The 14,250-nt window shown below is 30.9% G+C and overlaps 1 protein-coding gene across 5 annotated transcripts in view; it reads left to right on the top strand.

Moving 5' to 3' along the window:
* LOC107441582 (oxidation resistance protein 1) overlaps window positions 1-14,250 on the top strand; it is a 156,152-nt gene that overhangs the window by 95,873 nt on the left and 46,029 nt on the right. For all 5 annotated transcript variants that reach the window (XM_016054904.3, XM_043051248.2, XM_043051269.2 and 2 more), the window contains 5 exons: window positions 366-449; window positions 1,478-1,591; window positions 4,506-4,702; window positions 6,708-6,922; window positions 13,390-13,490. In XM_016054904.3, the coding sequence (XP_015910390.2) occupies window positions 366-449; window positions 1,478-1,591; window positions 4,506-4,702; window positions 6,708-6,922; window positions 13,390-13,490 (711 nt within the window). The remainder of the gene's footprint in view (window positions 1-365; window positions 450-1,477; window positions 1,592-4,505; window positions 4,703-6,707; window positions 6,923-13,389; window positions 13,491-14,250) is intronic.

The raw sequence follows: 14,250 nt of genomic DNA, 5'->3' as shown, positions 1-14,250 counted from the left end.
CATGAGCCAGCTTGTCATTCCGAAACATTCATTTTCGAATTTTTCAACCTTTAACTTTTTATTCCTTTTTGACAACAAATATTTAATTTAAGAAATGCGAAATCATCAAATACTTGCAATTTTTTTGAAATACTGATATACATTGAAAGAAAATTCTCTAAACCTTGTTTGAAATTATACAAAATATTTCATAAATTTCCATGAAATACGATTTAAGTTAGTAATATTTTAATATTTTGCATGTCTATTTATGAATACTTCATTGTGCTCCATCCACGGTAATTAATATTTTAATCACTGCGTCAGTTTGAATTTCTATAATTTAATCTATTCTATTTCTAATTTTGAATTTCTATATGATTTAGCTCCTTTTTGTACCGGAAAAGAGAAATCGTGGAACAGAAAGTGGAGAAGGACATGATACGTCTGACACACTACTACCACCACAAGTTGGTACCTTTTGATATCTTGTAGTCAATTTTAAAATCCAGAATCTCCTGATTTCAGAGGGAGATTTTATTTAAAGTGGTACCAAAAGGGTATCTGTAAATATTTTTATCTTTATTTTACAAAATTTATTTATATTCATTGTGACCATCATTATATAAATACTTAAATAAATTAGTCTATAAAGGAAACCTTACGGGGAATTAAGAACGGACTGTTCTATTCATACTTTGTGAAAATTCATAAGAAAGTATAGATACTTTTGGAAACATTGGGTTGCTCGTACTAAGAATTACATTACTGGGAGAATAAAGAATGCCACGGAAAACAGACTCTACGAATTATTAAAAAACTATGATCTCAACAATCTTTTGTCAGATAATATAAAAACTTTATTTGCAACAAAAACTACATAATCTGGCACTTCAGTCTGTGAGTATTAAAAATTTTTTTGTTGTCAGAAAATGCCCTCTAAAAATTACAAAAAAAGTGTTTTATGAATATGTTACTGTGAATGACAGAAATGTAGTTGACTTCCACCGGTAAATGTTGACAATCACATAGTCGCTTTGGTGAATGTCCGAAATATATACTAGGTCTAGTGAAGTACCATTTCCCGGTATACATTAACCCGGTATGCCCTGCTTCAATGTTTTTTTAAGGTCAAGAGCAGCTGCCCAGTATGCATTTAACTGGTACTCCGAACACTGGTGTTTCTTATAATCTATCCTCAACAGATATTTAAATATGGAATCAATATAATAATATCAACGAATAAATTACTATTAAATCGGATATAACAAATATTTCAGACATTCACCAAAGCGACTATGTGATGGATGACATTCACCGGTGAAAGTCGACATTCTCTGGTCATTCTCGGTAACAAATACATAAGTTTTAACCTTAAGATAATGTTTTCGAATGTTTGTGCCTGAAAAAAAATAAAGGTGAATTTTTTTAATTAAGTTTGTGCATATTTTTGGTTCTATTCTCTCAAGTGAAACTATATTATTGATGTGATTTTCAGGGGGATGAGAGAAGAGCGAGCGTGACCGATTCTCTTCGTATTCCTTATAGACGACACAGTGAGAGGACGCATAGATTCCTGAAAGTGAAAGCGAGACATTTCACTGATGGACAGGTCTATATTGCAATACACTTTTCTTTTTTTAAAATGAGTATTATAACGACTGTATAAAGATATGTTTAAGCATTAATATTTTAATTTTCGTCAATATATATATAGATATACACAAGGATTGGACAAAATAAAGGAAATACTTCTATACTAACACATTGTTTCGTATTTCCGATATTAAATTAAAAGTGGAAAATAGTATTTTTGAACACCCTATGGCAGAAAATGTAGCAATAAATTTGTAACCTGTGAGAATTATTTTGATTATTATATGTAACAATTGTATAAAATTTCGTAAATCTAGCTTATGGAGAGATGGAAATTTTTTTAAAAAACTGATTTTTTGTCTCACGTTTTTTAACTATCACTTTAAAAATATTTAATGAAATTGAGCAAAATTTTTAGAGCAATTTAAAATTAATTACGAAATTTTTCTTTAAAATTCGTAAAACATTCGTTGAAAACTGTGTAATATATAAGTAATTAAAGAAGTTTTCCTCTGCTGTGCATGCTCGAAAAAAATATAACATATTTTTCCATAATTTTGTAGTGAATCGCATTTGGCAACTAATGAAGGAAAAACTGATTTGAATATCTTAAAAAATGAAAAAGTTTCAAGCAATTTTCTAGGCAGTTTTCGTACTTTTTTAAAAAGAACTCAAAATGATAAGGGAATTTCGTCAAATAATATTTTGTATCATAAAACAAAATTAAATAACAAATGATAATACCTTACAGTAAATGTTCATACACCGAAATATGATTGTATAAGGAAAAAAAGAAAAGACACTTGAAAAATGAGTCCCCAACAATGCCGGTGTCATTTTTAATAAGTCTTGTTTAATAGTAAAAAAACAAAATTTGAGGAAAACGCCTTATCATTTTGAGCTTTTTTTTAAAAAGTACTAAAACTGCTTAGGAAATTGCTTGAAACTTTTTAAATTTTTAAAGTATTCAAATCAGAATTTTTTTTATTAGTTTCCAAATAAGATTCCAAACACTAGGAAATTCAGAGAAAAATGAATTTTAATTTTTCCCGCGCATGCGTAGTATAAAAAAGAATTACTATGATCACTCATATTTTGCGTAGTTGTAGACGAATTTTTCTTAAATTTTAAGGAAATAATTTTATGATTTATTTTAAATTGAGCCAAGAATTTTATTGAATATTTTAAAGTTTTTCAAAAATACGTAAGACAAAAAAAGTTTTTTTTTTAAATGTCTATATCTCTATAAATATTTAATATAGGTTTACGAAATTTTGTGCAATTATTACGTATAATTACCACAATAATTGTTGCAAATTACAAATTTACTGCCACATGTTTCGGCAAAGGATGTTCAAAAACACTGTTTTCCGTTTGTAATTTATTGTCTGTCCCACAAACCTCTAAAAGATTTAAACTGCATTGATAAGTGTAATATAAAAATATAGAGAAAGCATGGAAAATTATTAATTGTTAGTTACCTTACTTTATGAGTTCCATATACTTGCAGCTTATGCACAGAAAATAAAACTGATAGTTTTCTTAATTTTCTTCGTTTTTCCTCTCTTTTTTAGATTTTGTTTCGTGTTTAGTTCTGTATTTTTTGCTTTTTACCTGATATGTTTTATTTTGTATATATTTTTTTACTTAATGTGTTCTATTTTCGTTTAGTTTTTTTAAGTGCTCCTCACACTAGTATTGATATATTTTGCTTTGCCTATATTGATACAATATTAGAAAGCACCCCTTTTTGCGGATATAACCGTGTGAGCTGATGAAGAGATTACATCTTTTCTTTATTTTGTTGTCCTGGTTTTTAATTTTTTATTGCAAGTGCCATTATAACAGCTCCTTAACTTCTCAGCAACACCGAAAATAGACATTCCGTTCGACCTTTGAAAATTTTTATTCTCTATCTTAGTCGCTTTTTTGATGACCATTTAATATCATATCCACACTCACATTCCACTTTATCAAGTAATACAATGGTAGCAATTGTTTTATAACCATTTTGTTTACACCAGTGGTTCATAATCTGGGGGTGATCTCCTTATAGGGGGCGATAGAACTCCTCAGCGAAACGATAATTCTCAGGTGGGTGATCAGAGAGCGAGGAGTATTCAAAGGGAAAAAATCCTATTAATAATAATAATAATAAAAAAGCCAGTAATCGCTTCTCACTAAGGTCCCTTATTTTATTTACAAGGAAAAAAATTAGTTCGGCCACTCAGCTCCGCACAAAACAAAGAAGTAGGTGGGACAGTTGCTTCAAAGGAGATCTATGCTTAAATCCAACGAACAAAAAGCTTGATATTCAAGCTTTAACTGAAATCCACCAAGCAAAAGACAGTTATTTAAGAGGTAGAAATGAACAATTGAGGTTTCAAATTTTCAGCTTTTTTTTCACATTTGAGTTGTTGAATTTTTCAATTTTTCCTGATTAAATTAAAAATTAAATTAAAAAAAAATGTACTCTTGTTTCAATTACTTCTCTTCAAATATCACTTCTTGTCGAAAAAAAGCGTGAAATGGATACACATTTTTTTAAACAATTTTCTGAAGTAACGTTATAAAATTGCTTCATTATTTGCATTTTAATTTAAAGTAAAATCAGGTATAATTTAGCGTATATTCAAATTTATTGATGCTCATTTGCAACAATGTATGGTTTTTTTAATAAAAAAAAGGAGGGCGATAAATATGTTTACCAACTTTAAGAGGCGGGTGGTGGGCAACAAACTGTTGGGAACCACTGGTTTATACGTAGATAATGTTGCTTGCTTTGTTATTACGAGAACTATTGTGAAAATTATTGTATCAGTAGATAGGCAATTTAAATTGAATGCTATAAATTGATATAGATATACCTAATTTTTATATATTCTGGAAATACTTGAGTTAAGTTGTATTAAATCATTCCTCTTTTGCAGGGCGTTGTAGCTGGCGTGTTAATAATTACTCCCAATGCTGTGATGTTTGATCCCAATGTCTCCGATCCTTTAGTAATTGAACATGGGGTGGAGAGTTATGGTGTCATAGCACCTTGCGACATGTTGATGAGGGCTGCTATCTATTTTGATATAGCTCACATGAAAGTTCAACATGCCGCTGCTGAGACAACTCCCAGGTAAGCTTAATGCACCTTCCAAATAACGCTACACTATCTACCAATAAGTATTTGGACACCTATGCAAATGACTAAATCTGCGGTCCTGAGATACGTCACGCCCTCCTGGTATGGATTGGGACCCTAAGTCCCCATTCATGGTAAGCTCAACGCCGATGCCTACTGCACTATTTTGGATGACAATGTACTTCCTACGTTGTGCAGTTTTAAGGGGTGGACCCCTGTTACTTCCAGGGCGACAATGCCAACTGTCATGTTGCGAGGGTCACCAAAGCATGGTATGGTGCCAATGGGGTTAATCGAATGGACTGGCCTGCCCAGAGTCCAGACCTGAACCCTATCGAGAACCTCTGGGACGCGTTGGATCGCCGAATTAAGGGGTGTACTACCCGTCCAAAATCGGCGAAGGAACTTACCAAGCCGAGTGGAAGAAAATACCACTATCCGTCACACAAGGACTTGTGGAAAATATTCCCCCGAGGGTTGGTTGGTTGGTGTCGTATCCTCTATTGAATCATATTTCATGGTGTGCTTGAATAGTTTTTGTTATTTCTATGGCATTAAAAGAATACAAATCCTCTTCTGTGGGGTAGTTTAAGAGGTGAAGGCCTGCAGCGACTGCAGGGNCTGAACCCTATCGAGAACCTCTGGGACGAGTTGGATCACCGAATTAAGGGGTGTACTACCCGTCCAAAATCGGCGAAGGAACTTACATGTCTTCACCAAGCCGAGTGGAAGAAAATACCACTATCCGTCACACAAGGACCTGTGGAAAATATTTCCCGGAGGGTTTACGCTGTAATTGCCTCTCGTGGAGGCTCTACCAACTACTGATTGCGAATAAAGTTTGTTTTTCTTTTCAATTACACGTGTACAAATACTTGTTGGTAGATAGTGTATATAAATGACGCACTTTATTAAATAAACTGCTTACTTTAAAAAGAAAATAGGGAATTTTTTGAAATAAATTATATATTGCATAACATTTATATACCGTTGAAAATTTTTGATTAATTAATTTTAATGTATTTCACATTGCTGAAATCATTTTATGCAGTCAAATATGAAAATATGTATTTTGCACATTCAGTTCATTAACATACAAACGTCATAACATACACATAGTGTGAAAGACTACCTCCTGTAACTGTATCTTTACTAATTAAATCAAGAATTTGAATGTATCTTTTAAAAACCTAGAATCTTTTTTGTTAGAATTTTGAAATTGAATGAATTTCACTTCGCTTCCCTTAAAATCATTCAAAAATTTTGATTAGAACAGTGCGAGAGAAACTTGGGAAAAACCAGTTTGTTTATCCATTGGATTAGCATTATGCTTTTCTCCGATTAGAATTGCAAATGAGAACTTTTTTCAAATGTTTAAAAGAAAATAATGATTAGAGTGCTCCAATGAAACAAAAGCGATTTTGAAAGCTACATAAAATCACAAGTTTTTCATTGCTTATAGTTTAACCTAAATAACCTAAACAGATTTTAACCTAAATAATGTAAAGTCAACAATGATGGAAGTTTAAAAAATTAAGTTACGTGCTGTGTGTCAAAATTGATTGATTAACGTTAATCTTGACTATCTAGTGCTCACGGCAGTTCTTCGAAGTTAACATTTTAATTAAGTTTGGGGATAGTGAATCTCTTTTTTCGATGAGTTGAGTTTCTAAAACCATGTGTTAAGTAATATATTGTTGTATCACTGGAAAGAGCAACAAATAATACGAATGAAACATTACAAATTTTTTTACTGCTTCAGTATGTCTTTAAGTTCTATGTATGAGTGCGAGGCGTTAATTAATACCAATTTTTAAACCGCACGAAGAATGAGTGTTGAGCCAGATGAATTTTTATGGCATAAATTTTATTGCAACCGCACTATGAAATGTTTATTTTTCACATGCAATAAGAAACCACTTCCATCACATTTATTTTTATAGCACTCTACCCAATGATCAATATAAAAATGAGAATAATGAAATTATCATTTATTTAGGCCAAAAGCAGAGGTGTATTTCGGCAAAATGACAGAAGAGGCTTTAGCTTATGAAGAAGAAATGAGAAGAGATTCTTCGCAAGAGAAAGCACAATTTGCACCTTCTGTCAACGAAGATACTCAGAATATATCTCCTCCTCTTATAAAAGATATACCAACACCATCGACTACTCCAGTCAATGAAACAAGCCCAGAAAATTCCCTTCCCGTTGAAAGTAACTATTTAAAATCCTTTTATTTCCAGTTTGAGCATTTTCGTTTCCATTTTATTCCATTTATTTAAAGTAATTCGCGTGACATTTTATGAGAAAAAAAAAGATTACTACCATCCGGGGTTACTTTTAATTTAAGTTAATTGAATCACTTTTCAATTTAAGGCGTCTAGAACATTTATTTTATCCTCTAATTGATGACTGTAAAACTTGAGTCTCTAGTTAAACAAGAATGAAAGTTTTGTTCAGATGACATGCGTGCTATGCATGTTAAAGACAACAAAAATAAATCATGAGGGCTAAAGCAACTCATGCCCCAAATAAAACTAGCAATAAGAATTCAAGATTTGACTTATGTTTGTTGGAGATTTACACATATTTGTTAGTCAGAATAAAGGTATGAAAAGTATATATATTTCTTCAAATATTTAGATTACGTCAAAAAGCTCAAGATGTTTGATTTAATTATTGAAATTTATTTAAAAATGCAAGGGAAATTTACAGCTCTTTTACCGATTGTAATAAGCTATACTTTATCGGCAACTATTCACAGTTTTGAGACTTGATTCAGCATAAGAAACAACAATGGAGCACAAATAAATCAAAATGGAGTAATAATTAATGAAGTAAATCGAACGAAAAAGTATTGCTTCAGTCGATGTTTAAAAACGGTCAGAGAAGCGTACAAATTAATAATCTAAACTCTACTAAAACAAAAAGCTTATGGTATTTAAAAACCCAACCAAAAATGGCTAAAATAAAGCTTCTGAATTTTTTTCTTGAAAAATGTCTTAAATTACTGAAAAGGTTTCCCGAACTGTAAAATAAAGAAAAAAAATGCATAAAAAATAGTACACTACTTCATGTAGTTCTGGAAAATTAATTTATTTCCCTTACATATAGAGACCAACAAGTTTATTTAATCTAATAGATACTTTTCCACTGCTCATAGCAGTCACTGAAGAAAGATTAGAATTAACTGCAGTTGTCTCAAGCCAGTTATGTTTAGAACATTTAATTCAATAATAAATAAAGAACGATGAATTTCTTCAAAGCGAATTCTGATAGCCGAGGGGAGATGAAACACCTTTCATCAGACAATCAGACTGATTTTAATGTTCCGCCTACCTCAATAGTGGCTTGTTAGATTTTAATACCGTTTTTACCTCTTGCGATCTAACGTGCATGTATTTTTTAAATTCTACTTGCGATAAAGATACTAATTATATTACGAGTGTGTCACGGGGATGGGTGTTAGTCTAATTTAGTAGTTAGTGGAGGTAGCATCATTTTAGTATTAAGAATATTTTGGCCGTATGAGATACATTTAAATTTTGTTATGAAAAAGTGTATAGAAAAGTAGACAAATTCATTTGAGAAAAGTTTATTTATTATTTAGAGAATATGACCATGCTTAAAAGTTACGAAATAAAGAAGGGATCAAGATAATCATTCTCTTAACATCAAAAATTTCTGTAAGGGTAAAAATTCCACTATTGGGGCTTAGAAGCTGTGCCCCCCCCCCGTCGAATCACCAGAAATTCTAAATTAAAAGTAATTGAATTTTTTTCAAACGGACAGCTAGGAGCATGGGAAGAGATCCATGGTTGGCGATTTATCTAAAAATAAAATAGCCAAAAATAAAGTCAAACCCCTTCATAAATATTAAATTTGAAAATAATTTGGCGATGGCTAATCTCCAAAAGACTGTGAGAATTAGTATAACCATATAACTGAAGCATTTTTGCTGTAAGAAATAAAGAATAATGAATTCTAAATAGATTTTGTTTTCGATTAAGTCGCGACAGTGAATTAACAAGTTTTACATTTATATTAAAATGAAAACGTAGACGTTACATTGATAGTAAAGAAAAGATAAAAATATTTGTTAGCTTTTTATAAAAATGTAATAAAAATTTCGTAATTGGTTTATAAAATTCGATTAAGAAAGATTTAAAAAAAAATGAAATTAAACAAATTTTAAAAGCTAAGAATGCCTATAGTGGCATCATAGGGTGGTTATTACGAAATACCCTCTTTAGAACTAACCATAAAAACTACGAATCTATTAAAACTTTTTATGAATCTATTAAAACTTCTTATATTTGTTTAATGGCGATTGGCATAAATACTGGACAAGATCTTGACATCTTACTGTAAGATCTTGATATCTTACTGTAAGATCTTGATATCTTACTGTAAGATCTTGATATCCTACTGTAAGATCTTGATATCTTACCTGTTCTATAAGACTTTACCCCCAAAAATTATTCGGAGCAAGGGCATTTTTATTATTAGATGATATTATGTCAGCACCAATTCCTGCTCAACCACTTAAGTTTAAACGTTCTGTTACGTAAAAATTCAATTAAAAGACTGTAATGTTTTATTGAATTAACACAAATTAAGACAATTTTAATCTATTAGCCTAGAAACTTCCTTTTATGTCATGTTTTATAAATCCATTTTTAATTTTTTCGGCTGCAATAAAAATTTGATACATGTTTTTTACGTCCATAGAGTCAAAAATGTAACTACTAAACAATTTTAAATGGCTCCTTCCCTCTTTATTGTTTTATTTGTGCATGTTTAATGGACGCAGTTTAAATACTGTAAAACTGCGCAGTATCAGTATAAGTTACGCAGTATCTATTATAAAAGTATAACTTATTTACCGTTTAATATCAAGCAAATTATTTTTATTGCAAAAGATGTATTAATGAATTTTATAAATAGCTTTATAATTTGAGAGAGGAACGCCGCTTTTAATTTGAACTCTATCTTTTCTCTTCTAGATTTTGATTTTGATTCAAAAGAATAACATCCAAAATCTAGAGCGTAATAATAACAGTGAATCATATTCACAAGATATGATAAACAAACATTACTGGTTACAAGCAAATCAATTTATAACTTTTATTTTTACTACCAAAGATATATCTGGATATTCTCTGTTTATTAACAACCATACCATGTGATTTTTCTGTTTAGGGAGAATGTAATGCTGTAGGACGACAGTCATATTTTTTGTTGTTTATCGAAATAATAAGGCCATAGTGTTGAAACCGTAAAAATATATTTCGAATATCAGATTAAAAGACAGTTGTAGACAGAAAAACAAACAATAAAATTAAAACAAGAAACAGAGATAGCAAAACTGAAACCACAGTAAGTCTATAATTCGTTCATCTTGTGATGAGCTCTCCAGTATTTGTTCGTCCCGAGTCCAGTGCAGGACTCAAATGGTTTGCGTTCGTTTCTTCACAAATGTTGCACAATTGGCAGAAAGGACTTGAAAGAATTTTTATCCTATATAAATGCTTGGTGAGGCAATCGGGGTCAGAAGCGAGGCTAAAAGTAGCGACAGATTTGTCCCTTGGCCATAACCGAATATTTGTGATTTCCTCTGTTCATCTCTTTGTCTTTATTTGCCTCCCTTATATTACGCCAAAAGTTCTCTCTAATGAACTTTTTTAATTAACCGTTTGTCGGTACAGAAAGGTATTGTTTTATCAGTTTTTTGAGCAATTTTGGTTGCTTTTTTTTTGCCAGGGAATCAGCTGTTTTATTTCCCTGGAGTCCACAATGCGCCACTGCACTGCAACCTTTCTATGGTTTTCAATTAAATCACCAAGAGCCAGGCGAATATAAAAAAAAATAAGTTTTCTAAAAATACATATTACTAAAATATAAAAATCAGTCTTGCTAAAATTCAAAAATGTATTGATTCACTGTCAACTGTATTTACGAAAAAATATTGAGTTCATTTTACGAATGAACCGTCTTTCCTCAGACGTTTTAAAAATTTATTACATCTCCGCGTTTCTCGAAACTCCAACCATTCTGATTTGAAAAACATTTTTAATTTATGTTACGTAAATAAAATAAATCGCTGTCGGCATCAAACTGGAAATTCCCTTTTGTTACCTCCGCCAATAAAAGAGAACCTTTTTCAAAAATGAGGAGCACCGCAAAAAAGCAGGGAACACCTGTATTTATGACAGGCAATCAGTTTTCCAAACTCTTTCCCTAAGAAAAGGCTGAAGGGAAGCAACGGATCAATACCTTATTTTTTTTTTTCCTCCTTCATTTTCGGAATATTTTTTCCTTCAGCAGCAGTTTCCGAAAAATGTTCGCAAGTTGTCTCCTTCGGCCGAACGAACTTAGCTGAATCGATGGCTAGGGTCTCGCTCTAGTGACCTCTTCTCAGAATATCGATATTAGAAAGGAAGACACATATACATCAAGTGCTGGCCTCGCAGCTGCTTTAGTTAGAGAAATTCAACAGAAAAAAAAAAGAATTAAGCCTCTTTTGCACGTTCAAGACATTGCTTTTTATGATTATGACTTCTGATTTTTACCATTTTTGAGGCGACGACTTTAAGATAGACAATTTTTTTATTTTTATGACATTTTAAAAACAATTTGCTTTTTCGTTGTAGTTTTATCCGTTGCTATAACTTTCTAATTTTATATTGCAGTTTTTAAATATTTTTAGAATTTTATTTTAGCTTTAAACTCTACAAAAAAAAATGTTTATTCGGAGTGAGAGCACTCTTAACGTTTTTAAAGTTGCCAGTTTTCTAAAGAAATAAACAGGGTTTTCTGTTATAACCGCTCTTAATCTGTATTTTTCGAATCCTAGTCAAAAATTAACCCTTTGAAGTAGAATTAGCTCATTAATAATTTATGGTTATGAAATACAGCATGAAACACAGCATGAAACACCGGCGTATCTTTCCGAGTTAAGAGTAAAATCTTCCAAATACGGCTAAATTTTAGACCATGATTTTTCAAACTTGCACTTATTCGCAATTTGTATTATTAATTAGATTTAAGAAAAACAATTTTTAATCATTAAAATTTCTTTAATTTACAAAATTAATTACTGATAAATTTTTGAAAAATTTTTAATAATTTTTTAATCTGATAATTTTTTTTTAATTTTAGATTTTATATTTTAGTAGAAATATAATCGATAATCTAACATTTTTTAGTAATTATCAGACTGTTTTTTATAATTAAAGTTCTAAAAAAAATTTTTGTTTGTAATTAGAGCGCCATAAAAAATATATAAAATGGACACCGGTGTCTCATCTGCTTTAAGAGGTTAACTTAAAAAAAAAAGAGTATACAGATCAGAGGACACAAATTGATATTTAAACCATGAAAAAAATGACATCCATTGAAATCGAACTAACATTTTCGGTTTTACATTTCTCGGTAGTGAATAAGACTGAAAATGCCAAAGCCCGTTTGATTGCCAAAATAAACAGCGATGAGTTAAAAGGTGATTGATATAAGCAACCACGGTTTCATCAGACAATCAAACTTGTTTTGATACTTTCATTCTAGCTTAATTAATTAATACTTTATGACCTCAAATGTGTGTATGATTTTTCTTTTAAAACTTTATTTTCGAGAAGGATTCTAAAGATGCATATTAAAGGTAGCTATTAAAGAACTCCTTGTAAGTTCACTTTCAATGACATATAAGGTACTTGTGATTTAAAAATATAAAAAAAAATTGTATTTTTCTTAATAAATCTGTCTTATTGTAAACGGAAAAACAAATTATTTCTTTCATTATGAACTTTAGAAAACATGAAGTAAATTAGTAAATAATGTGGTAAGTAAAAGAAAGTTAACCTTATAAATGTAAGGAAACACAAGAAGTTGCTAACATTACTTTTTTTTCAAAATATAAAGAAATTTGTAGCTTTTATTGAAATTTGGATTATTTTGTCAATCATTTATGAAGTTTTTTGAAATGTCATAGAGACAGAATTATTTTCAGATCCAATATTTTTGCCTATTTCATTGCATTCAAACTAGTGGTTGTTTGTGTCAAAAATATTTTAGTCAATACTTTATAAATAAATTTGAAGCAAACTTTTTTTATAAGGGGATCGTTTATTTCTTAAAAGGTTCTAAAGGAAAATGAAATGTATTTATGTAAAAGTGAATTTCATTTTGTTTGTTTAATGAAACATAAAAACTCAGTATGTGTAATCATGCTTAAAGATTTTTTTTTACATAATTAGCTAGAGAAAGCTTTTATTTTTTGTTAAATGACTTAAATTTTTAAGAAACGAAAATGTATTATTAATTTCATGTTTCATTTTTGTCAAAAAGTGTTCTTTTTTCAACAGTGTTATAAAAACTCGTAAAAAAGAAAAATGTATGTTAATCTCAATGTTTCATTTTTTGTCAGAAAGCGTTTATTATTTGTCAGTACACTTAAAAATTGAAAAAAAAAATAATAAAAACGCATTATTACCTCTGTGTTTCATTTTTTTACAGAAATGTATTTTTCGTCAGTGTACATAAAAACAAGCAAAAATATATTATTTTCATTTTTTTTAAATCTGCGAATTAAAAAAAAACAAGCAAATTATTTCTTAAATTATCATTAAAATTGTTAACATTTTGTTTCGTAAAAATAAAGATACAAAAACTAATTTTTTCAGATGAGGTTTCTTCGGAGCCTATTATAGGACCAACGGCCGTTGATTCCGTAGACAGCTTTGATGAAGAAGTAAGCAACGCTTTCGCTGCTTCAGAAATTCAGGTACGAATCACAATAAATAATTTAGCTATACTTTATAACCGTTGTTGAGCAGCCGACTCAAATGTCTGAGTTTACGACGACCAGTATTCAACTCCGTAGAATTGTAATTTTGAGTCCAATCTAAAAGACAAGGGACCAAGATCAAATAAAGGGAGAAATTTGCCTTTGTGGAGCACTTTTTTGATGGAAATTACCCGCATTTGCATTACATGGAGAGGAAAACCACGGAAACGGCCCACAGTTAGCCTGACGGCAAGGGGTGACTCTAACCCATGATCCGCCTACCACTGAAGATATTTTACGTCAGGAGCGAGCTGGGGGCAGAATTCGTATCAACCAGCTGTTTCAGGGATTCGAACCTGGTTCACCTCATTGGGAGGCGAACTCTCTATGCCCTGAGCCACCACGGCTCTAAATTAATTATAGAAAAGTACGTTATTTTTATTTCATAATCGTCGTTGAAGAGTTGACCCAATTTTGATTTTACGACTACCAATATTCATCTTTGTGAACCTAATCCAGAAGACAAGGTAATTCTTGGATCAAGTATTTTGAGAAATTCGCCTTAATGAAGGATTTTTGATGGAACTAAACCTCATTTTGCGTTACATTGTGAGGAAAACCACGAAAACCACCTACAGTTAGCCTAACGGCAAGGGGACTGTAACTCATAATGATCCGTTTACCGCTGAAGATATTTTACATCAGGAGCGAGCTGGGGGCAGAATTTGTATCTACCAGCCATTGCTGAGATTCGAAC

This window comes from Parasteatoda tepidariorum, chromosome 2 (genome assembly GCF_043381705.1).
Source record: "Parasteatoda tepidariorum isolate YZ-2023 chromosome 2, CAS_Ptep_4.0, whole genome shotgun sequence".
Lineage (NCBI taxonomy): Eukaryota > Metazoa > Arthropoda > Arachnida > Araneae > Theridiidae > Parasteatoda > Parasteatoda tepidariorum.
This window is presented reverse-complemented; position numbering and strand designations above follow the sequence as displayed.